General features: G+C 40.3%; 2 protein-coding genes and 1 long non-coding RNA gene across 19 annotated transcripts in view; 2 read left to right on the top strand and 1 right to left on the bottom strand.

Moving 5' to 3' along the window:
- Positions 1-4,995, top strand: part of TRIM2 (tripartite motif containing 2) — an 85,105-nt gene extending 80,110 nt beyond the window's left edge. For all 14 annotated transcript variants that reach the window (XM_052690275.1, XM_052690287.1, XM_052690281.1 and 11 more), the window contains one exon: positions 559-4,995. In XM_052690275.1, the coding sequence (XP_052546235.1) occupies positions 559-711 (153 nt within the window). In that variant the 3' untranslated portion in view covers positions 712-4,995. The remainder of the gene's footprint in view (positions 1-558) is intronic.
- On the bottom strand, positions 4,134-8,668 carry LOC128084347 (uncharacterized). Its single transcript, XR_008208486.1, has 2 exons — positions 8,049-8,668; positions 4,134-7,165 (listed from the first exon to the last, which is right to left on the bottom strand). It is a non-coding gene; the product is annotated as an uncharacterized LOC128084347 (long non-coding RNA).
- A 958-nt stretch (positions 8,669-9,626) lies between these two features.
- The window catches only part of MND1 (meiotic nuclear divisions 1), a 31,160-nt gene continuing 14,908 nt past the window's right edge, over positions 9,627-25,878 (top strand). For 2 of the 4 annotated variants that reach the window (XM_052690271.1, XM_052690273.1), the window contains exons 1-6: positions 9,627-9,800; positions 10,372-10,437; positions 11,167-11,224; positions 11,807-11,860; positions 12,938-13,086; positions 24,466-24,540. In XM_052690271.1, coding sequence (XP_052546231.1) covers positions 9,798-9,800; positions 10,372-10,437; positions 11,167-11,224; positions 11,807-11,860; positions 12,938-13,086; positions 24,466-24,540 — 405 coding nt within the window. In that variant the 5' untranslated portion in view covers positions 9,627-9,797. Of the gene's footprint in view, positions 9,801-9,897; positions 10,168-10,371; positions 10,438-11,166; positions 11,225-11,806; positions 11,861-12,937; positions 13,087-24,465; positions 24,541-25,878 lie in introns of those variants that run through there. The other 2 variants (XM_052690272.1, XM_052690274.1) reach the window with 2 other exon arrangements.

Below are 25,878 nucleotides of genomic sequence, written 5' to 3'. Positions count from 1 at the left end.
GTTGTAAAAATATTCTACTTTTATATTGAGAGTGGCTTTTTATCTTTTGAGTGTTAATCGTGGTCCCTTCTTGCAAAGAAAAAAAAGAATAACTAAGCGTATGCATTAGTTTCACTGAATATAAAAATAAGGGAGCTGCTCATCAGTTGTTCTCAGGAAGCACTGACAACAATGCAAACAAATTCCTGGTTTTCTCTCTGGGTGGAAACTTAAAGAGTCGTTCTAGCCACAACAGTAAAATTTGTTAGAAAACAAGGTGTTGGTCAAGTTCCCAATTGATTTTGATTTATTCTAGCTGCTTATTTTTTTATACCTCATTGAATATCAAATTCTTGCCAAAAATCCTGGTAGCCTTGATTAGATCTTTTTAGTAAGAAAATATATTTGTATAAAAATTTGCCTATTATGAGAATAACAGATCAGATTCTGTCCATGTTGGTTGTAATATATGTCAGCAGTTTCAGAAATAAGAACAATGGTATAACTGAAAGTAGACATTTGTCCACTAGATCATTTTTTTATTCATAACTTTTCTTATGTGCTTTCTTGTATCTAAAGGTTTTTGATGGAAGCGGATCATTTTTATCCTACATTAACACCTCTGCTGACCCACTTTACGGCCCCCAAGGTCTGGCCCTTACTTCAGATGGCCACGTTGTAGTTGCAGACTCTGGAAATCACTGCTTCAAGGTCTATCGGTACTTACAGTAACAGGGAGCTCTGGAGCTGGATAATTGTCCACCTTTAAGCAAAGACTGGTCCCAGAGATCCAAGGCAGGATATCTCCTACTTCAAGTTCATTTTTAACAGTGAAAGAGTCTACTTTGAACTTCTTACGTTAATTTCCAAACTTAACCTTGTTTACATAGAAATTGCATCTCTTACGTTCCTCACTGAACTTTTTGTTCTAAGGGTTAATACACAGAATCCTCTTTAACTGAATTCATGAAGACAATGCGATATTAAATAAGAACCGCAACTTACGGAACTGCAATTAACTAGTTAGACAAGAATGAGAAAAATTTGGGGAAAAATCCCCAAAGCGTTTTGAAGACTGTGAAGGGTAGCTCCCATTCAGAGCTTCCGAATTTGAAGAAGTATCATTGTTACACATTATTTCACCCAAAGGTGATCCTGGGAATCATTTAGATCTTGTTTTCATGGTAGGTATTACACTTTAAACATTCTTAAGTCTTACTATCTGTAACAAGTAGGTCCTTTTAGTTAAAAAAAAAAAAAAAAAAAAAAGGTGAAGTCACACAAAATTGGTCTAGTTCAAACTGTCAGATTTAACTCAACATTTAGTGCTATGAGAATCAATGCAAATTTCCTGCTCATGTGGGATTAATGAAGGATTTTTTCGTATACCTGTTGTTCACTTTTTGTCTTGCTCTGTGTACTGGAAGGACATTTCAGAAACTGTGTTTCTGAAGCTCTGGAAGAGCTGAACAGTAGTGATAGATTAGTGAGAGCTGAATTTCTGCACAACAGCAGACTTTTTGACACCAAACTAGTTCATTGGGATCAGGGTTATTGCAATGTCAACTCAATTAACCTCGTGCATGCCACCCTTTCATATATGTTCATTGCCACATTTCCTTAAGGCAACTCATTGTATTAACAAATATGAAAATGCAGCAACACACAGGACAGAAAGCCAGAGAGGTACCCCAATGGAGGACCTACATTGTACAACCAATGGAACTGTGGTAAACAGAGGTTGTATAGGAAAGCCAAGGGTTACCAAAGCTATTTCTTTATACGTGAGAAAAAAATACATTGCAAATAAGAATGAATTTGAACCAATTCCTGAAGTCCTTCATCAAAGGGAATTTTGTTAGAGGATAAAATAAAGACTGTGAGATTTATTCTGATTTGTTTGTATGTATGTATGTTTGACTGACACAAATATTTTAAAAAGTAAATGTAGGTTATTTCAGCAAACTGGAACATATGTATGCCATATGACAATGGTAGTACTCTGAAAAATGTCCCTCTTCCTTCCTGCCAGATCTCTTTACTGTGTTCTTTACTGAATTATTAATATATACATTCATATATCAATGAATATTGATATATGATCAATGAAAACTTACAATCTTATGACTTGGTTCTGTTTATAATGTTATTTTTAAGTGTTTGTCTTTTTTAAAGTGGCATTGGCTTTATTCTTAATTCTAAATCCAGTGGTCAAACAATGAGTTACTGCTGTAGGCTAATAGAGATGGAGTGGTGCTCACTCTAAGCCTCATTTGAGGAGCTGGTGAGTGTGCTGCCAATGCCAAAAGCAGTTTGGGAAGTAGTGTGTTTCTTTTCTAATTATTAAAACCTTGAAACGAAAGGGCATCGGGTCAGTAATGGGAGAGTGTTTTAAGCATATTTGCAAAAATGAAAGAAACCTTTGTTAAATTACTTGTTACAAATATTAGATTTATTTCTAAAAAGGTTAAGATTGTTTCAACAAATTTAAGAAAAAAATGTTTTTTTTTTTTTTTTTTTTTTTTTTTTTGTAAAGACGCATTTGACTTGTAAAAATGCAGACCTCCAAATTCTTAAACGTAGTGTTTGTCTACTCTTTTTAATTGCTGTTTCTTCTTCTCATTTCCACTTTACAAACTCACACAAAGATCCCTTTTCTTATTTCATTGGAACAAATATTTTGTGTATAAGGCTTGAGATTTGAACTTATGTATACTGCAGCTAAGAAACTGGTGGTAACATTTTTGGAATGTTAAAAATGAAGTTTGTTCTTACCAAAAGAAAAATAACCTTTGCTTAAACTGAGTTTGTCCTAAAATGCTGAAGGTGAGTTACCTCAGATATGATATAGTAAGATGTCCTATCAAATTTTGACGAAGTTGTCAATCAAACTTTATGACGATCAATTAATTTTATTCTAAGTGTCCTTATAAACAACCTGATAATTTCTAGCACTGGAATGCCTTTCAATGGCTAATTTATCAATGAACAAACGTATGTAGCATTTTAAATGCATTCTTTAATGAAGAGGTTCTTTGAGATAAGTAAATGAGAAGTGTATCATCACCATCAGTTATGACAATACTAACAAGATTTAGTTCAAAAATTGAATTTTTGTAGTAACATTTTACTAAACATACATGCCTCCCATTGAAGAAACATTGCCAAATCCTTCATTGCCAGGTAGTATGAGAATTGCAGAAATCAGACCCTAATCTATATGTATCAAAATGTGCACTTAAGATTATACTAATCCATGAATCCATTTTTCTGCAGATGAATTTCTGTTCATTCGGCTCAGTATTGTTCATCAGGATTTTAGGTAACCTCTGTCAGCCCATTGCATGTCTGTATGGAATTCTGCATGCAACTCCCTTGCTACCATGTATTAGGAGTGATGTGGATGTTTTCTTAAGATTGAATAGTCTGTATTGAGGCTTCCCTTAAGGAAGAGCAGAACAACCCTTAAGGCACCTGAAAAAAAGGCACTAACTTGGATTTCCTTCTGATAGATAGCAAATGCTGCCAATATGTGGCATGGGGTATTTTGTTTCCAAAGGCTGACCTTATCTTCCTGGCACAGGAAACTGAGAAACATGTTGCTTTGGCAGTGTGCTCAGCTAAAATGCTTGAGTTACCAATGTTACAAAGAACAACCAAAGCAGGAATTCTGTTCTAAAAAAACCCTGGCAGATTCTTTTCTCATTCAGTTAGGTGAACATCAAAACTGCACTACTTGATTTACTGAGTTGTTAGCATTTATTAAAAGCTTATAGGCATTCTGCTGCCAGATTTCAGGTGTAACCAGAAATGTTGCTTCAACTTCCCTGGAATGCTGTGACTAGAAGTGTAGCACGAATGACAAAAGTATGTGCTTCATTTAGCTAATTTTCAACTCAAAAGTAATCTCAACAGGTTATTGGTTCTTATGTAATTTGGAGTATTTTAGGACAAACTAGCTAACTGTATTTTTATTATTTTGTATCCAGAATAAAGGAATATGTTCACATAAATCCACTACAAATAGGGGGTTCCTACATTGGTATAATGTAAGAATAGCAGCAATGTGGCTGTGTAAGAAAAAGAAAATGGCTTGAGGCAAAGCATTTGTCTAATGTAGATGGAGAGTTATTTATTAGTAAATGCTCTTCTGGTTCTTAAAAGCTAGAGGGTTTTCAATTTTAGACCAGTTTTTTTTTACAGTTAAGGATCTGGTGTTGCCATAATGAGGACTGTAAGTGCCCAATATGTTGTGTTTGTTATGAAGAAATGACTTCCAGCTGTGGGTGACAGCTAGTTATAAAATCATGATGTACAGTGGCAATTTTCTTGAGTAACTGTGAGCAGTGATTGCTTTGGACTGTTGGTGGAGAGTATGAGAAAGGTATTTGTGCTATGGGGTAGGAAGGTTCCTCACTGGTTGTGTTCTTTCTGATGAATGTACAGCACTTCGGTTGATGTCTGTGAGCAACACGGCCTTAACCTTGACACTTTTTGCTTTGGCTTTATGACATGGGAATGTTCCCCAAGCTGCACAGCATATGGCAGTATCCCCACATTAGAAATTTCTACCAGTTGATACACTGCAGCTTTCCAGTTCCAAGACTCTATCTTTCCTCTTCATTTTTAAAAGTTTTTTTGTACATTCCACCTTTTTAAGTCTGTTTCATATGTTTTGTGTACACGTAAGTCTTGCACTCTCTTGAAACTCATGATGAAATATTATTCTCACTTGTTTTTGTTTCATTGTTTTGCTTTCTTTTTAAATCCCTGTGAGGTTAAATACAACTTTATCTCTTTAACACCGAGTATGAAAGATGCACATCAAAGTGTTTGTGTGTGTGTATGTGTGTGTATAGTTTTAGCTTCCTGTGTGCCACGGCATTCTTAATGCTTTAGCCGATGATAAAAATAAAAAGTACTCTGTCTTGGAAATGTAGGAAAATCAATCAAATATGTACCTTTACCACGCACAAAAATTTCAAATAATAACAATAAAGCTTGTTTCCTCTGTTATTTTTGAGAAGTTATTTTTCATGTGTTTTGTACTCTCTGTCCCTGAAAATATCTCCATAATGCAGCAAGATGGAAACTAAATTAGTACAGCATAGGTCACAAGCCAAAAAGAACCCTGCAATTACTTCATGGGTGGTTAGCTTCTATGTAAAAAGGAAAGAGGGACCTGGTCCTTCTTGGGAAGAAGGTGGAGAGATGGGCTTACTTGTCCTCCATGTTCTTTTGAAGTTCAATAATCAAAATGAATATTTTCATAGATGATGGTAAGATTATGAGAAGTAATCTCTTCCACTTTTATCATGGAAGCACATAGTGCCTTTCAGCTATGCAGTGCTACAACCGTCCCAGGGTCTGCTTCAGAAAACCAAACGTCAGTTGTTGTAGAACACAAAATAGGACTTAGTTCACTCCCACTCTTTTTCTGAAAAAGCAAGACTTGAACTCATGCTAACTCTCTTTTTAGATAGTAAACGTATTTTCTTTGTCACTGGTGAGCTCTCTAATCCTGGATTCTTTGATAAATTAATGTGAGTTCTCACTGACTGATCAGAAATGTCTTCTGTCCCCTGGATTATTACACCAAAGATTCTCTGCCATGGGGCAAAATCAAACATGCAGGCAAGCCGAGAGTAGAGAATGCTGCTCTTTACCTGGAAACCTGTGCAGTATGGCCAACTTCCTCTTTGGCCTTTCTCTGGTACTTCAATTCTGCGCAGAGTGCTCATGATCTTTTAGAATATCTGCAGACAGGAATATAAAATCTCAAATGAGAAACAGTGCTAGGGAGAGTAAAGCTGAAATAGCAACTCCCTCTGTAGATTTGTAACCACTTACATACAGTTTCAAATTCAAAAGCATTTTATTGTTCCTTAGGTTTCTTGTTCTCTTGTTCTCTTTCACATTCAGCTGCACTGCTGTCAAAGGTTCACAGGCTGGTTCAGCCTGGTTCCATGACCAGCAGGGCGGAGGGATCTCGCAAAATCCACACCTCCAGAAAAGGGAAACAGGGGACCCTGAAATAATTAAAAACAGTGGCGACAATCTGAGGAGAAACAAACTAATTTACTAAATACTCTTCCTTGATGACCCGAAGTCTCATGGGCCCACCAAGCTAGAAATAATTCACCCTTGTTTTGCCAATCCAAGTCTATTTGAGCCACCTTAATTTTGGCAGCTCAGTCTACATGATGGTTATTTTGCTGCTCTTCAGTAGCCCAACTCTTGGGCATGTGAGCATCTACATGGCACACCTTTATAACCATATTCTTTGTTCAGACAGTTCAGCAGCCCAAATAGGTTTACCCCTTCTTTGCCAGTTATTTTGCTCCCACTGCTTAACCATCCCCATAAGGCATTTGCTACCCTCCATGAGTCAGTGTAGAGATAGAGCATTGGCCACCTCTCCCGCTCAGTAACATCTAAGGCCAGTTGGACAGCCTTTACCTCTGCAAATTGGCTTGATTCTCCTTTCCCTTCAGTGGCCTCTGCAACTTGTCGTGTGGGGCTCCACACAGCAGATTTCCATCTGCGATGCTTTCCCACAATACGACACGATCCATCTGTGAACAGGGCATATTTCTTTTCATTCTCTGGTAGTTCATTGTATGGTGGGGCCTCTTTAGCACGTGATGTCTCTTCTGCTGGTGATGTTCCAAACTTTTTACCTTCAGGCCAGTCCATGATCACCTCTAGGATTCCTGGATGGCTGAGGTTCCCCATCTGAGCTCATTGCATAATCAGTGCAATCCACTTACTCCAAGTGGCATCAGTAGCATGATGGGTGGAGGGAACCTTTCCCTTGAACATCCAGTTCAGCACTGGCAGTCGAGGTCCCAGAAGGAGCTGTGTTTCAGTACGGATTACTTCAGAAGCAGCCCGAACCCTTTCATATGCAGCTAAGATCTCCTTTTCAGTTGGAGTGTAGCACTCTTCAGACCCCCTGTAGGCTCGACTCCAGAATCCCAGGGGTCAGCCTCGGGTCTCTCCTGAGGCTCTCTGCCACAAACTCCAAGTGGGACCTTTCTCTCCAGCAGCAGTAGAGGATGTTCTTTACACCCTGTTCCATCCATACTGGCCCCAAGGCCATGGCACGGGCTATCTCTTGTTTAATCTGCTCAAAAGCCTGCTGCTGCTCTGGGCCCCACACAGAATCATTCTTCTTCTGCGTCACCTGATAAAGGGGGCTTACAATGAGGCTGTAGTTTGGAACATGCATTCTCCAAAAACCCACTATACCCAGAAAAGTTTGTGTCTCTTTCTTATTAGTGGGCAGAGACATGGCAGTGATTTTGTTGATCACATCTGTTGGGGTGTGATGACGGCCACAGACAGCTGCTTAACACCTTCTGTGTCTACAGCAGCTATTCCAAAGGCCATCAATACCCTTTGGGATCCTTGAAATATCCCCTTCTGAGGTAATCAATACCAAGTTTACACAGAGCCCATGGGCCAGTCGCAATAGGGTGCTTTGCCAGTCTTTACCAGTGAGGTTTATTTTGTCCTCCAACATAGTCAACTTTTGGGAATCCCCAGTCATCCCATGAATACAAACTTATTTTGTCTCTTGGTGACTCGAGGGCATTGGAGTGCACTGTGCACCAGTGTCCACCAGGGCCTTATATTTCTGTGGTTCTGATGTGCCAGGCCATCTAATCCACACAGTCCACTCTATTATCCCTTTCCTCCCCCCTTGCTGGGGGCAGGGACCCTCTATTTGTTACCTCGGTTGTCTGCAGCAAGTGGAGCAATCACCTTTTTGGAAAAGTTCACCTTGGTGGTTGATTTGTCTTGTAATTAACAACATCTGCTTCCAGAGGGTGAAGGACCCATTCTGGCATGTACTAATACCTCTGGCAACAACTGAGTCCCTAGCAATGCCACCCAGTTGGCAAGCTTCTCTACTATATAGCCACACATTGTTGGCCCCATTATCCCAACACTGAAGTAACCAGGTGACAATAGGTTCATTTGGGTGATATGAGAAGTTTTTTCTCAGACTTTGAATTTCATTCATTTTCATTTTAAATCAACAATGGTAATGATATCTTGCTCACCTCTCACTCTTTCAGGACTTCTTGTTGCCCTTGTAGGAGTTGGTGACCACAGTCTTGTTGAGAGCCCTTCCCCTCGATTCAGGGGCACTTCTTCTGGATCTCTGAGCCACTCCTCTGGAACTCTTTCCTCCTCTTCTCTTACTGTGACCTCCTCTACTTTAGCCTCCTCCTCTTTCTTCTGTTCTGAGTTTAGTTTCATTTTCTGTCCTCTTACAGGGGCAACTGACATTGATTCTGGTGCCTCCTGTGGTTTATCAGGTTGGTCAGTTCTGATGTTCTCACCCTCCAGCTCGGCTGGGAGTCTATCTTGTTTGATTATGAGGATATTTAGTTCAGATTCAAGCATGGCTTGATGAGACTGAATTCTGTTCAGTTCCATTTGGAGACCGAATTTTGCGTGCTGGAAGGCATCTCACTCAGTTCCCATTTGGACTTGAGGATGTCCCTCTCGGACCGGAGGGCATCTTGTTTGGACTAGAGGGTGTCTTGTTGAAATCGAAGGTTGTGAAGTCTGTATTGCAGGGAGTCTCTCTCGAGGGCATCTCTTGTATCTCTCTCACATTGGAGGTCTTTTCTCTCGACTGGGAGACTCTCTCGCTCAGCCGGAGATTCTTCCTCTCAGCTCAGAGTCTCTCCTGGAAACTCTCCTTTTCAGATTGGAGACTCTCTCCCTCATTTTCAGAAACTCTCTTCATCTGTGGGACAGTATTGAACAAGGCCTGATAAGCATTAGCCAGGCCCCAAATCATTTGTGCCTCCTCAGACCTGCCTGAGCCACAGCATCCCTGTCTCAAATATCTGTTAAAGCTCTCAGAGTCTTTCAGGTGTTCAGGAGTAAAGTTCCATTACACGGAGGATGTCCATCTCTCTGAAGACTCTCCCAAGCCTCTCCACACTCCCTGCCACTCAGTATTCTCTGGTTCTGGCACAGGCTTTCTCAGAATATGATAAATACAAATACTGAGTGAAATGATGAGCAGTACATTCAGGGAGATTAATAATGTGATCAGATGAGCATTCAAAAAATGATAAAGGATTCAAAGGAGAGACTGTGAGCCTGCTTAAAAATCACAAGGTCTGTAAAATCAGCAGCTCTCTCTGCAAACATGTTTAATAGAGAAAGCAGTGTTTTTTGTTTTTTTTCTCTTTACAGAAGCAAAATAGCAGTATTCAAAGGTTACAGACATCCCAGAACGTTGGCAGTCTGCCTGGACTTTTAAGGTCAAGTTTTCAGTGAGCACCTGTGAAAGAGATAAACTTTCCCAACGAAGCTCTCTGTGCACAGAGAGATTCATTCTAAAAAGCTAAAAAGCAGCTTTTGCCTGCATTCTCCAACCAAGAATTTTATGGGCTGGTTCAGCCCGGTTCCGTGAGGAATTTCGCAAAATCCACGCCTCCAGACAAGGGGGACAGGGGACCCCGAAATAATGAAAAACAGCAGCAACAATCTGAGGAGAAACAAACTAGCTTACTAAATATGGTATCGGGATGCAAGACAGCACACCATAACACAATATAATTAGAACTCAAGCTAACAGATCAAATATAATGAAAGTGTCCGAACCGGGGCTGCTGAGACGCGCAGCCCCGTTGGGCAGCGGGCAACACAGCCCGGCGTCCGCAGGCCCCTTTCCCTGCCAACACGCCGCCGGCCGCTCGCTCCCCGGTGACGCCAGGTGGCGCCGGAGCCGCGCAGGCGGCCTTTCTCCTCCTTGTGGCGCCGAAATCAAACCCGCCCTGGAGGCCACGATGGTAAGCGGGGCGGCGGTGGGGTCGGGCGCTCTCCCCTGCGCTCCGTTAACGCAGCCGGTAGCGAGGGCCGGGCACGAGCTCGCAAGAGCGGACCCGGGCCCGGCGGCCTTTACAGCGGAGAATGCGGCGGTGCTCCGCGCGGCGCTGCTGGTTTCCTGTTGAGCCGGCGCGCGCAGCGCCATGAGCTTTAGAAAGCTGTATGAGTGAAGGTGCTTCACAGCCTTTCCCAGCAGTGTATCTAGAACACGAAATCTAAGACTGGTTCTAAATACTGTTGCTGGGAGTAGGGATCCGGACGTGCTTCTAAGCCAGTAAGGCAAGGCAGTAGGCTGGATAAGCCCGGAAACTGGGACTGGAGCTGGGTTAGGTGCGATGAAGGTGCAGGCTGGGAACTCGGGCTCGCTGCACTGCAGCGGCTGTGGCTGGGTGTAGCCAGCCCTGTGGGAGCCGGGCTTGGCAGTAAGGCTCTGTAAGGGGGCACAGCTAACTTAGAGCTGATGGGGGAGGAATTCCCAGCAAGCGTTATTCTGCAAGCGATAGAATATGTTTGTTTGTTTTTCTCTTGTTCTAGTCCAAGAAAAAAGGACTGAGCTTTGAGGAGAAGAGAGCTCGCATGATGGAGATCTTTTTTGAGACAGTAAGTGTCTTGCTGAGAGTTGCCCTGAGTTTATGCTTGGGGGGAAGACTGGTCCTATGAGGGCGTTGTTGTAGAGGCACTGCACAGCTCCAGCTGTGCTTCTCCTCCATGCCTTGTGTCACCACTTTATGAATTACAGCACTGGTTTCATGCAGCGTCAGCTCAGGTGGCTCCTTGATGGAGGTGTGAAGCTTCTCAGTGTACTCCTTCTTGGAGCCACATCTTTGTGTGCCGAGTCTGTTACACAAAGTTTCGAAGGTGGGAGAAATCCCGGCATTTTCATTAAAAAGAGCAGATGGAGGGAGGAAACCTGGAGATCCAAAAGCAGAGCTACGGATATACTGTTGATGTGCATGAAACACAGTGTCTCACCTATTACAATATTTATTGTGGCCCTTGAGTATTTGAGCAAAGCAGTGCATCCAGCACTGGCAGCTTAACCTTGGCACAGTGTGCCCAAAGGGTTTTCACTCTAACTTTAGACAAAATTCTGTGATGTTATAGTCAGAAGCACTGCTCTTCTCTTTGGTATCCTTAAGATAATAGTCCTTTTTCTCATTTCTCAGAGTGTTCTAATTCTATTGAGAGATATGCAGCATATTTCTCCAGCAAAATATAAACATACAGAGTTTTCCTAATTGCTTTTGTTGGCATTAATGTAGTGTAAAAGCTGCATGGGCTGAGCAGAGCTTTCGTTTGGAGCTGAAGTGTCTTTTATGTTTTATGCAGAAAGATGTATTCCAGTTGAAGGATATAGAGAAGATTGCTTCAAAAGACAAAGGGATTAGTAAGTGTTTGCACAAATTATTTATTTTTTGTCATTAATGATTTTTGGAACCAGTCAAACAGTATAAATTTTCCTGCCTATAAAATTATAGGCTTGTGATTTTAATAGTAAGTGGAAAAATAATTAGAATGGCATACAGTGGCCAATAGCAGGAACACAGCATAAACAGTAACATCAAGAGAATATTCCTATTTCAATTTGCTCATGTTTGTCACTCGAATACGATGGCACTGCTAAAATGAGAGATTGCTGACATGTCACAACAAACTTCAAGTTAACCACTAAAACTTGGGATGGAATTTTTCACAGGTTCTGAGGCTTACCTTCCAGGAGCTCTCATTCTGTGAAATCATTGTGTGTACTCAGAGAACAGGGGATACACAGATATGTCTGTAATGTCACACATACCTTAAAATTCCATTGTTCTGTTGAAGAACAGAATGGTTGGATAAAGAAGAAGTCTTTTCAGTGAAAGAAAAAAAAAAAATCCACTGGTTTTGGATTAGGTCTAAGATGATTCATCTTCACACTTTTGAGTTGCATTGTGTGTTCTTCATTCTGTTTTCCTTTGTGTTTATGCAGTGTTTGTGCAGTTGCCACTGTCCTTGATGAGCATGTCATTGTGGCACTGTGACAGTAAGGAATATACAAGTTTGTGGAAAAAAACATGGGCATGTTGAAAGATTCAGGTTATGTCAGCAGCCTGCAGAGATGCTGAACAGCATCTCCAGAACTATGATGCTGTCTCGATTGGTTTGTCAAAATACCTCTTGCATACATTTAGTCGCAATTTGTAGGAAAAAAATGCAAAACAGTGGAAGCAAAGGAATTTCATGTTTTAATAGATAGAGTTTCTAACACCATTTGTACCTTTGAGGAGTCCAGGTTCATCCTGCCTGGGAATGTAGAGGCATTTAGCTACACCAGTAGAGTCTGGGTTCTTCTGGAAAGAAAAACTCAGTCTATGGAAGTACCTCTACACTGGAGTCCGGCCTATAGCTTCCAGAAGATGGGGTGTTTCAGGTCAGAGATCTCCTTTAGGCTTGAAATTGGATGTCAGACACTGAAAACTCATATCTTGAAGGTATTTAAATTTGCCATGCTTGTGGATGATAGTATCTAATCCTTTGCTTGTTGAACTGGTGTATTTTTTTAAATGCTGGACTGTACCCATGTTTGGTAGAAAATGAGGAAACAGTTATTACACATATCTAATGTTACAAGTACTTTCTGTATTGGAACTGAATGTAACCAAATGTCAAATCTACCCCTTGTGAGCCAGTAGGGAGGTGGCCTTCATGCCCCTGCTGCTATTTAATGCTTTGGTAAGCGCTGCAAAGAGAAATGCAATTACATTCCTAATCAAGCAATTGTAGGTTAATGGATGTTATAGTTAAGACTGCAGGACAACTTTTCATGAGTTTGTTATGACACTGTGCTGTAATACACATGTACATTTTTATGATGGTGGTGGGCAGTTTACAAACATCTTGTAGCAGACTGTGCTAAGGAGCAGCAGCCTTTATGTTGAAGCCACTGATTTCAGAGGGATTTGTTTTTGAAGTGGCGCATCAAGCATAGCGTCTTCCTAGCTAACACTGTACTAAAGTATTCAGACAGATGGTTGTAGATGATGTCTTACAATATTAATAGTTCTCCGTGGTTCTAAGGAGGTGCTGTGCAGATCTAATCTCATACTTTTGCTTCTATTAGCTTCCATGTCGGTCAAAGAGGTTCTGCAAAGCTTAGTTGATGACGGCATGGTGGACACTGACAGAATCGGAACTTCCAATTACTTCTGGGCTTTCCCAAGTAAAGCTCTCCATGCCAGGAAGCGTAAATTAGAAGAATTACAGACTCAGGTAAGTCTGCTTTAAGGACTGAATGGACTTGTTTAATTCTTATACCCTATTGTCACTCCTGCTCATATCGCTTGCTCTTACGCATGGGTACGTGCACATGCACATACGCGTGGTGCAGAGTTTACTGTAGGAAACATTTGACACATGTGATGGGACATTCTTTTTATCTTGACAATACCTTGAAAGAGTTTTGGAATCCAGTTTTCCTGGGGCTTAAAGAAACTTTTTTGCCACTTGCTGCTGAAAACATGCTATTCATGATGAACAAGGTCATTTAAGGACTTCATCTAAATAATTAGGCTCCATATGCTTTTAAGTGCCATGCGTAGTGTAGGCCATCATGTGATAATGATCTAGAAGCCATGAGAGGTGTGAAATGGATATCCCTAGTAAATGTGGCTGTGGTTTCTACCCATCACTGTTGTGACTTCACATCTGCTCTTGATAGCTTAATTAGGGAGCACTTTTGCAATCCAATATTGCACTTTTATTAGGAGAGAAGAACAAATTGTCATGATCTTCTGCAAAAGAGCAAGATGTCTTCAGTTTCCACACTGCTGTTCTTTCGATCTGCTACTTTACTAGCTTCTTGGAAGATTTCCTGAAGGGTTTCTAAATCCAGTTTCCTCTTGTTACCTCTTCAGTGTGATTCCCTTGTGCAGACATACGGCAATTAAAGACATTGATTGAGTTGAAGTTACTTCTTTTGGCATAGCTGTTTTTGTGTTCTTTTTTGCTTTTCAATTTGCTTTGATGGGGCAGGTGTTTGAAGAAGGGGTGCAACCCCTTGTACTGACACACATGGCAAGTTCTGTGCTGATTCATGAAGTTAGTGCTGCTCGGTAACCAAGTGTTGGGTTTTCCTGTTTTGCTGAAAAGCAGGGACCTCAAATATCTTTGCTTCATGTGGCTTCTGTTGCATTTTTTTGTCCTCCATAGCTCAAGGAGTCAAAATTGCTAGTAGGTCTACTAATGAGGAGCATGATCTATGCAGTATAAGCAGGAAGATCATCTCCTATGGGTGATTCTGCTGCCTGACGATGGTATTGTCTGGTTCAGGTAAGGTGAATTCATGCCTGTTTGCATTTTTTTTTCAGTGGAGGTCTTTCTTTTGTCAATGTAACTGTTGGCAAAACTGCAAGTACTGTAATTCAGTAGCGTGGGGAAGCAAACAGTTTACAGTCTTTTCTCAGGATGGTTTTGTGATGGTTCATTTTACTCGTCAGCTCGGAACAGTTCATTTCACTGGTTTATTGCCTGTTGCAATTTACCTTGTTTCTCGTGATGTTGCTAGGCTTTGTGAGGCCAAGTTTAACAGCATGCTGTTATTGCTGCCACTCCTGCTGGGGCTGAGATGGCATCACCTTATGTTGCAGCAAAGATTTTGGCTACTCTTTTCAAAGGAGGATAAGGGATGGACTTTTTTACACTGTTTTGTGGCTTTACTTCATGATCAGCAGAGATGGGGGACAAGTTTCTGACCCCTTAATTTCTCCCTGTCAACATTGTGTTGGGCAAGCATTAGCTGAGATGGAAGAGAGTAGGTGAAGTTTTGTTCCCTGAGGTTGGTAAGAGGAGGGATTTTCATTTTCCACTACTCATGTATTGAGCCAAAGGAAGAATTGAGAAATTAATACATCCAGACTCCCTGGCAGTTAGCTTTCTTTAAAAAAAAAAAAAAAAAAAAAAGTTCTTTGGGAATGAACTTGTTGAAGTAGTCACTTTGCATTTACTGGATTGTTTGTACTTAGGAACACTAAAATATAAAACGAGAAAGCATTTACTTCATTTACAATATTAATTTTTTTTAAAAAAAGAAGACTTGGAGAGTGCTATATTAGGAGGTGCAGTTGTTAGGAATGCAATAATCCTATTGGTGAGTAATGTGGCTCAAGGCCTCCTGGATTGTATTTGATAACAGCTAAAAGCTAACCTTATAATAACAGCTAACCTTATTTGTTCAGAATACGCACAGAAAAAAAATGAGTACTAAACATCATCAGATATTTTTTTAAGATACAGGTGAGTTTACTTCTATCCCTTTTAGATGGACGTATGTCTCTTCCTCAAACACTGTGTCTGGGTTACTGCATGGAAGGCTGTTGGACAGCAACTGCTTGAGGCTGGCTGTTGGCTGAAGCCAATAAACTTCTGCTGCTCACCTACTTGGATGTCAGAGGGAAGTTCTTTACAGAGAGAGTAGTGAGGTGCTGGATCAGGCTGCACAGAGAGGCTGTGGATGCTCCGTCCCTGCAGGAGTTCGACACCAGGTTGGATGGGGCCCTTGGGTGACCTGGTCTTGTACCAGATCTGGAGGTTGGTGGCCCTGTCTGTGGCAGGGCTGTTGGAACGTGATGATCCTCGGGGTCCTTTCCAACCGAAGCTGTTGTATGATTCTTTTGGTCTGAGCAGCTGCCTCCTTGTCCTGAGTGCTGATGGGTTGTCCGTGTGCCTTCATGCAGATATGAGATGGGTTCCTGGCTGCATGATATACAAGTGCTCAGAGTTGGCTGGCTTGGAGGCCTCAGTGCTGAGCTGAGGTTCACCAGGGATTTGCTTTGGTACTTTTGCAACTAATACACGTGACTTATGTTAGGAATTACTTATCTAGATGTTTTTCTGTAATATGTGTGCTCATAATTTTGTTTTACTGGGTTGCAGAATGTATACTATTTGTCTCTTTCCAGGAAAAATAAGTCTCGTTGTCTCTTTAATGCCTACTACAATATATATGCAGGATCCCAACCTGCTGACTAAGCAGTTCTGGTAGTTTTTCCATATGCATGCTGAGTTTTCTTTCCTCCTCGTATTTCAGGGTATCTAATTTAGCTTTCTACTTACTTATTTTTTTTATCCTTCCTTGCACTGGCCCAGCCATTGTGACAGTCTGCAGTCTCAGCCCCTCTGGACGATTCTGCTCCCTTCTGGCTTGCATTACTGGTTTGTTTTTCTTTCTTAGTAGTAACGGCTGTCCCAACAGAGGCAATTAGAACGACTTCCCTCATTTTCAGCTTGAGGGTTTCACAGACCTATATGTTTTCTTTGAAATTAAGGACGAGACACATCAAGAAGCATCCAGCTGTGGAGCTGGTGTAGTGTGTCTAGCTTACATCTTCATATTATCCAGTGGGAGCTGTAGTATCCAAAATGCAAATGGCTGAGAATCTGCATTGTTTACATGGCAATATATTGATTATGTCTGTGCTAATTAATTTGCTGATTCTGTACCATAGTTTCCCTGAATGGGTCTCCTGGAAGATGCTAATAAACTTTATTTGAAGCATTTCAGGTTTTTTGCTACCTGTTTGTATCTTGCACTTTCAAAATTTTTATGTCTTGAAATGATTCTGAATTTATTAAGTCTTAAAATGTCTAGCAGAAAATACTCTTCTAATGCTGTAACTTTCTGGATTATGTTTAATGGCATGCTACAAAGCCCTGGAGATTATGCTTAGTTACTGCTGTCATGGCAGACTTCTAAAAATATGGTGCTCTGGAGGCTTCTTTTAGAATTAAGCAACCTCATAATTTGGTGCTCATTAGCAGAATTTCATGCTTTTCCTTTTTCTGCCTGTTAATATGGAGCTAGACTGATGGCAAATGTGAGGTGTAGGTTTTCCTTTCCCACCCCCTTGATGAGCATAAGCTAAAACTGGCTTATTATGATTTAAGACCTTTTATTTTTTTTTATTTAAAGCTGGCTCTGTAGTAACTGTAACGATTATAAAATAGGTTTGAAGGAAGAATGTTGCCCTATTGAAAAGAAATGTTGTTACTATGCCCTGATATATATATATATATATATATATATATACACACGTAAAAATATATTCATTCTGGTATAATAAAGGAAAAATACTACTACTGTGATTTTTTTTTTAAAGGTAATGTCATCAGACCATTTGCCTTTCCTTTCTGAAGAGGCTTGTGTGCTGGCTGCAGATATGTAGTCCTGATCCTCTTACTTCAGTGAAACTGTTGATCTGAACTGTGAAGAAATTGGAAGTAAATGTGGAGCACCCTTCCCAAAAAGCCTGTCAAATCTGGCAGAGATGCAGCCTTTTGCCTTCATGTCCAGTCGAGCCACACAGTGGCCACGGCCAGGGTGAGAGGCAGAGCAGTACATTGGCACATCCTGGAAAAGTTCCTTGCTGTTTGGCAAGCATGCAAATTCACCTCTTTTGCAAAGCCAAGAGCATCCAGCCTGGGGATAAGGCAGCTGCAATACTGCCTCTCAAAGCTGGGTTTGATGGAGGCGTGAGATGTGATCTTAATTAATTGGAACTCTGACCTTAAATTCTTGTCATTTGATTAATATTTAATTCAGAAATTTGGTATCCATGCAGAAATAAAAATACTAGGGTATACTTAAGCCTCACTTCATAGCATTTGTTGTTCTGGAGGGAATGAAACAGAACCGACTTATTCACCGGAGTGCAGAATCAGAATGCGTGAAGTCAGTTTGAAGCAGGAAGTCTTTCTTGTCACAGTTGTGCAGTTATCACTGAGCACACCGTAATTCCATCAAAGAGCATTCATTGTATCTGGAATTGGAGATGACTTGGTTATCTGTCTGAATGTTGCTTGAAAAATAGGAAATTGGCATAAAGAGTGAATATGAAAGAGTGCTGTCAAAACTCTGGAATTTGATAACCTATGTTGCTGTTAATATCTCAAGGTAGAATTTGGGCTCTTTAAAAGTTTACAGAGTAATGGTTTGAATTATTTTTTGTAATCTTTGGGCAGGACTTGAGTTTGGGGAATATGAGATGAATATTGTGTTTTGACTTGGACTCTGTGCATAGACCCTGCAGACCTTGTCAGTGTAGGGCCCAACTGGTCAGGATAGCAAGGTTTAAAAGCTCTTCAAGGACAATTTAGAATATTTTTTCTTTCTTACCCTTTCTTACCAAGGGAAAATATTTGTCAGTGTTCTGTCTACTTTGAACAGACTTGCTTACTACCGCTTTGGACTTTGTAGGCTTTGTAAATACTCTTATGAATAGTAACAAGCATCCTTCATGTTGACATTTCTAGGTTTTTTTCTGGTTCATGTATAGGTGTTGTTTTATTCTGTTGCTTACCAAATAGCACTGCAAATGAATAACACGAAGAGCAGAAGCTTGTGGCAAAACATCTCTGAGTAACCATTAACAGTTAAGGCAAATATAGATGGATCTAAATAGAAACAAGACTGAATTAAGAATCGTTAAACATACAGTGATTTACTCCACATGAATGACCTTTTAAAGAGCTGCAGTTAGCAATGTAAGATTTATACACAAATGATTGCAGGTTCCAATCCGTTCAGCTTTCCTTATGCAGAAGCGAGCATGGGAAGGGCTCTTCTCATACTCAGTGGGACTTTCTGAGAGCAGAGCCATACCTGACTTGCCATGGGATGTTTCAATCTCATGTGTAAGGCAGGATTATAGGCCTAAATTTAATTTTGAAAGTTATGTTTGTGGGAGTGGCGAGAATACCTGTATTACCTGCATGAATACTAGTGCAAAACATGTAAGCACTGCTTATGAGAACACAGATCTAACTTTAGAATTTTATTTTATTTTTATTTTTTTAATCATTATAGTGCTTCATCAGCCAATTGTATGGTGAGTTGAAGCTTCACTTGGTTAAATCTCCAAAAATATGGTAACTTAACTTGAGTTTCTCATACTGTTTTTAGTCACTGACATAAAATACAATCCAAATTTAAAAAAAAAAAAAAAAAAAAGAGTACCCACTCATTATAGCTCATTATAAGTTACAGACACAGTATCATGATATTTCAGAAAAAAGTGTTCTTTACCAGAAGAATCCATGCTTCAGCCTTTCATTTTAAATAGCATATATAACTTCTTTTGGGGCTTGGGGTCTGCTTTTTCTCTAGAAAGTGATATTTATTCCCAATTTTTTTGAACTGATTCATTCAGTGGTAGCATTGACGTAATCTTGTATGATCAAATTTGTAATGTGCATTAAGAGAAGAGAGTTCTTATACCGAAAATTTCTCCACACCTACAGTATATACCAATAATGCAAGGTGTAAGAAAAAATACTTTTTGAGTACAGAAATACGGTGGGCTGTCTTCTCTTTTTTTCTACAATCTGCTGCCAATCCTTTTTATGATGTTCTCTTGCTGTAAAAACCCTGCTGTCTATTCTTTGATTCCTGGGTTAAATGTTCTTACTCTGTATGGTTTTCATCTCTGCTCTTGTTCTTGCCTGTATTTCTTTAACTATGACTGTCTCCCAGGTGCATCTCTCATGCTCTGAGTTCTGCAGCAAATGTGATTTGCTGCCTCGTGTTGCTCAAGTAACTTGTAATGACTCAGGGTAGGACATTACACATTCAATTTTCCCTCCTTTCCACAGAAATCTTTTTTAAAGATTAAAAAAAAGAAGAAAAAGGAAGAAAAAAAAAAAAGGCTGTTTGGTTGTATTTAGGTAGGAAGCGTGTACTTTCAATGTGTTTCACCAGAACTGCAAAACAATACTGACGCCCCAGCAAACCTGGGACGTGCTGCTGCTGCCGCCTGGTTCGCTGTGTGGGATGGGTGCAAAGTGGCATTGCACAAACGGTGCGCATGCGACCTGAGAGCAGAGTGTCGGTATTGCCGCTGACTGTGGGTGCTCTGCTGTGCCACGAGCACGCTGGTATGACTAGCCAGCTTGATGTTTACTTCTGTGTGTTTGGAGACCCTGGCAAGTAAGTATGTAAAAAGCAGTTGCGTGTTTGCTTTGTGCAATATTTTAGGAAACAATTTTGCGCATTGATGTGCCTTTTTATTCTTAAGCTTTGCTGTTTCAGTCAACAGCAATTGCTGAGTGATTTCCTTTAGTGGAACTCTGTGCCTTTCTTTTAACACAGCAGGTCTGTTTTCAATATGTTCACATTGTTCTTTGGCTGTTAATCTTTGCATTATCAGTCTTTTTTTTTTTTTTTTTTTTTTTTTTTTTTTAATCTTTATAATCTAGAGGAATGCTTTGAAGTGCTTTCTCTGTATGCCTTCTGTCAATTCCACTTAATTTTTTCAGCGGTGAGATGGATTTAACATAGGAAAGAAATATACCCCTCAACTACAAATGTCACCTTAAAACTCTTGAACTGCTTTTCTTAAAGCTAAAAGCACACAGTGCTTGCCTCTGGCCTGAAACAAAACGTAGAAAACTTCAAACTTCAAATGAATAATTTAGGAAAGTTATGAACAATTAGAAAATGGATGTCTTGAATTCTGCTGCAGTGCTGCAGTTTTGTCAGTTGCACAAAAATAATAGTTGTTCATACCATTTTTGGTTACGTATTCTGACTGCAAGAAGATGGTGCATCTGATATTGCTCTGTAAGAACATAATGGCAGTGGGTAGCAGCTGTGAATGCTCGTGGTTAGCATGTAAGACCTCAGTTTGAACCTCATCCGCTGCAAGGACCTGCCTTTGCATGGCCAACACCAGGTTAAAAATGCTTTAAAATCCTGTAGAATAAGACTAGTGTTGAGCTTGAGCAGTATCAGGCAGATTTTGGGGAGGAAGCGAATTGAAATCTGCTGCAATCGCATGTCAAGTTTAAATGTTCCTCTTCCAATTGCACATCACTGAGTTACCACAGTGGAACTTGACAGTAGTGTGTGCACAAACACATTATGAATTACCTAAGTACATCTAATCTCTATTCCTTGGCACAAACCACACCCAGGCTAGGGTTGGAAGAGATGGTTACTGTAGTTATGTGGCACTTAACATGCACAAAGTGCTGCACAAGCTGAGCATGGCAGGACATTGGGGCACTTGGGACTGAATTAATGGGCCAGGCCAGTGGGCAGTCGACTGACCACAGCGGTCTATGAAATGAGCAGGATGGTTTCCTACTTAGCTCTTCTGTTTCACAGATGTTCGCTTCTTGCAAGTTGCCTCTGTGTTTTGCAAACGATGTAATTACTATTCAGAGATGTTTTTTTTCTCTTGACTAATTTAGTGTTGTCTGCCCTCATTCTTTGTTTAAATAGCTTTCTGCCAGGTGGGATTTTTCCTGCTTTCTTGTACTTTGCTTTAACACGTTCTGAGGAGGTCTGTGTGAACAGACAGGTTGGAGATGTAAGGCTTTCCAGTCCAGAAGCGTAGATCTGTCTGTACTGTTTTCCACATCTGATCACTTACGCTTGTGGCAGAAGGTTGTTCACGTGTCAGACAAGACATCTCTTTTAAGAAACTTAGAGGGGAGGCATTAAGTAGCTTATCCTCCAGATCAATCCCACAGCTATTGGCAGGAGTCAGATTTCTCTCAGGGTGCTTTATGTTCCTTGAAATTATTTGTCAGTTCCCTTGAAAAATGTCCCAGGATTGCTCCGAGGATTGAAATCTTCTACCTGCTACTGTGCTCCTTTGCAATCAGACTTTTCTAGAGCTGGTGAGTGGGAAGGTGAGTTTTACCATCTTTGGCCAGATGTGCTCTTTTGCTATCCTACATATTGCAAATTGGTGGGGGATTTTTTTGTGTGTTGTTTGTTTGTTTTTAATGCACAATAACCAATCACCTGCCATTTGTCCTTATCTCTCTGTTAAACAATGTATAAGTTGTCTTCATTCTTCATTTATCTGACTTCTTTATCCTTGATAGTGCTCTTTCCTTCTTCCATGTACAGTTATTTTCAGCAGTGTTCTTGTTATCCAAGCCTTCCTGTTTCTCCCATTGTCACAGATTCCTTGCATGGACCCTGGCCATCTGTTCTTTGCCCTTTACATTCTCATCCTGTTTGTTTGCTTTTTCAATCTCTCTTCTCTTTCTACAATTCCTTCCCTTATACCCATCTTTTATTGTCCATAGGAGTACCCGCTTTGACACACACAGGCTATTTTATTTTGTAAAAAGAATTCTGAAATTCTCATTTTTGAACACACATACACATAAAAAAAACTCCATATAGGAAGAAAGGAAATACCTTCAGTAAAGTTGTATGAAAGTTGATTGGTTTTAGTCAGAAGAAGGCCTTCCAACCTTGTGGCATGGTAACGTTATACATTACACAGGTCAGAATCTAGAACTGGCCAAGAAATTTCTCAGTGTTTATCATTACTGTCTCTTTCATAATTAAATGCCCTAGAATATAGAGGACCAAAAGCTGGTAACCAGCTTTTGTTATTTAATTGCAACTATCTGAAAAATTTGTGTTTCCATCTTAGAGAATATAGACATGTTCCTAAAGAGCTTTATAAATATGGAAAACAGATAAATGAACAATTTTATGTTCTCCCTGCTCCGGAAAGCACTCTCTTATTCTTTGCATGTGTAGTATGTACACCTATACAAGCTCTTTGACATCTTTGTTTTCTAGGTGAGTTTAGTTCCAGCTAAATTCTTTCTTCAGAGATACTGAATGATGTGTGCTCTGGTATTTTTTTCCTTGGGCTTCACAAATGACAAACTTCACCTAGCTATCTATCCTCTGCTGAACTGTATGCTTCAATCTAGTAAGGCATAATGTGGATACTAACACACTTCATTTTATACGAGTTTTGTGGAAAACCCAGGAAGAGTGCTGTTGTTCAATCTTCACCAAAATTGAGATGTTGGTGTACTTCATGCCACATACTGAATCCCAAGCTGCCTGTGTGGTTACTTACACTGACAGCAGTGAGTAAACAGCTGGGCATATTTTTCCCAAAATCGTAGTAATTTTAAAGTGATTTCTCTATATAAAGTGAAGTCAAAGTAAAGCATTGCTGTTGAGAGCAGACCTTATCTGCGTGTATGTGCACACATGCATGAACACTTTTATCCAGGAGCAGGAAGCAGTTTTGAAGAAAGGAATCTTCCCTCTGAACCAAGTTAACTGAAGTTGGGCTGGGGCCTAATCCTTAGAAAGCACCACTATGGAGCTTTATTTGCCTTCATGTCCTGTATCTTAAGACTTGGCAATAAGCTCTGCACCATATTTTTTCATGCATTTATGGATGTATTTCTGAACATGAACTGAACATGAGTCTAGGTAGAAATTGGCTGTGGCTCCAAACCAGCTCTGTTTGCACTGTATGAACAGGTTGAATTCTTGCAATCAAGCTGATTGTATGTAGTCTGCCTGGAAAGGACCATGCTGCAGAAATGATTTTTCATGTAGAGGCCAGTGTAGTCTTGTCAATTCAGTTGCAAAAGTATATGAATATGGTTAAATTATCAAGGCTAAGAATTGCAAGAAGTATCTAGGAGTGCTCTTCCATTCAGTGGGATCAGTAATGAGAAGAATGAGAATGTAGAAGCAGAGGTGTTGTGTGACTGTTTCTGCTCAGGGTAGGAATTTGGTTTCTTTTTAAGAATGAAATGAGGGCTTTGACAGCCACCTCCATCATACTCGTGATTAATCTGATCTGATTTCTACCTGACTGATACACAGAACATCTTCAAGTTAAACCAGAGTTTGTACTTACAAAGAATGCTACCTTTTTTTTCTTGGTATTGATTTCAAATGGAGTAGCTAATTTCCAAATGAAATGCTTATAAGACTTCTTTTTTTTTTTTTGCATTCCCATTCATGTTGTATTTCAAGAAGCTCTAGCTAACACTGAGTACTGCCCCCGAGGAGCAGGGGATGCGTCATACATCCGGCTCAGATTAAGGGCTTCCAAAGTGTCCCTGGAAGACTTCCAACTGAACAAGATAGACTTGGTTAAACATGGGCAGCAGGCTATTGGGGAGAGATCTATCCTGATGGTAATTCCTCTGGAGTGATGTCTGTGCCAGCCCTGTGAGATATGGCTTCCTCTGAAAGATGCCTCTGCTTCAGACCTGAAGGAAGTCTAACTCTATGAGTGCTACACATGAGGAGCCATGGCTTTCCATGCCTTTGAGCCATAGAGAATTCAATGCACCAATATACTAAAAGGATTGGGGCAGCACCAATGGCATCCCAAGCCTTAGGAAGGCTGGTATCAGCAGCTGAGCAGGTGGAGCTGCTGCAGCTATTGCCGCTGCTTCCAGTAAGTAAGGGAATGGCTATGGGAGAGATTAAAGAGTTGGAAAAGGATGAAAAGAAATCATCCAGTCCAAAGCCTTTCTGTTGTGAGTGCCTTTGCACAGACATACCAGGTTGTGGTATGAAACAGGATTTTGCAGCGTGCAACATGATTATGTGGCATGGAAGTTAAACACGTGCCTCCTGTAATTCTTCTCTGTGGGTCAGAGCCCTGATCTTATGCTTGAGTGTTTTGGTATTTATTTTGAGTTTATTTTTATCACACAAATTATATATATTTAGAAGTTTATATACTGTTTATTTAAGTATTTTATTTATGTATGGACTTTTATAAGTGTGCATGTATGTGTTTTGTATGTTAAATGTGTATGTCACTGAAATAGGTTGATTTTATTTTTTGTTTCCTTAATCAGTTTGCAGAAACCAGTCAGAAGAAAGAGATTTTACAAAAAGGCATTGAAAAATCAAAAATTGGACGTGAAAATACTGTAAGTTGTTTGCAGGGGAGGGTGACCTATTAGGGAAAAGGGATCCAAGTATTCAGAGTTTGCAAGTAGTAATGAGTCATTGGAAATCCGTTGAGATTTCTAAGTGCTGGAGGTGAGGAAGAGAAACAAATCAGATGCTCCTAAATGCTAGAATCTTCTTTTAAGCTGGTCATGCACTAATGAGGAAAGGAGTGATAAGTAGCTGCTCCAAGTTGACAGCTTGGGGTTTAATTGTCTAGCCTTTTTCATATTTAAAGATATTTCAAGTTAAACTTGAACTGCTCTCGTGTATGTGCCAAATTTTCCAGTGGCTCCTGAACTGCCTAATCAAGTAACTGTGAACTTACGTGTTGGGGGATCTTATTTTTTGGTTTATTATTATTCTGAGATGTCAACTAATATTGGTGCTCTTAGCATGCTGAAGCTGTTTCAAGCACACTGCTAAATAACATTTGGCTTCACATTTAATATGCGTGTGAAGTAGTGTGTTTGAGAAATTTTGTAGGGTGTCGTGAGTTGCTGATTTGCTTTGAGGTGCTCAGCATGAACTGGTTTGAACATTCAGTAAAAAAATTTGTTGGAATTCTGTGAGAAAGTGCCATATCTTAGAATCTGAAATGTTTTACAGAGACGTTCTGGTTTGACCACAATCAGTGAAACACAGGCAGGTTAGAGTTCTGCCTGTCAGGTTTCCAGGTGGACTGTTAGAGGCTTGGCCTTCCCTACCACATGGCCTGCCCTGGTTGCAAGAGTCTGTTGGTCTTGGAAATCCTATTCTGCTGATGCCTTCAAAATTTTGGTTCCAGCTTAAGCATCAGGAAAAAGTCCTGAGAAATCTGGATCACAATGTTGGTCTCCAAGCAGCTGGCCTCCATGTCCCCCCAGCATCTGGAAGCCTTTGATTTCCATTCTGCTTTTGCAGGATGGGCTGAATTCAGGCTGTTGGCAGAAGTACTGGGAATGCTGGAGTTTGATAGTACCTCAAGCTGTTAGGCTGCTGCGGGGATTGTAAATTGTCAGGTTTTTATCTGGTGTTGCCTGGCTATTTGAGGCCACTCGGTGCCCTAGCGGGCATATCCTGGAATATCCTGGTTCTCAGCCAGGTGCAGAGGCTGGCTGTAAGTACAGACTAAAGTAGAAATCTGTGCTGAGTTGGCTGTGGAAGTGTTTGTGTTGAGTCTTCAAATTATTATTAATAAGTAGAAAATCTGAGGAAAGTAGTGCATACACTCACAACATAAATATTTGAATATATTTTTGAGATCACTTCTCTTAAACAGCGTGGAACAAACAAGGAGAAAAATACATTATGAGAATACTCATGTGTAGTTGGTATTT

The sequence above is a fragment of the Tympanuchus pallidicinctus genome, unplaced genomic scaffold (genome assembly GCF_026119805.1).
Source record: "Tympanuchus pallidicinctus isolate F22 unplaced genomic scaffold, pur_lepc_1.0 scaffold26, whole genome shotgun sequence".
NCBI lineage: Eukaryota > Metazoa > Chordata > Aves > Galliformes > Phasianidae > Tympanuchus > Tympanuchus pallidicinctus.
The sequence above is the reverse complement of the archived record's forward strand: the minus strand, read 5'-3'. Positions and strand labels throughout refer to the sequence as shown.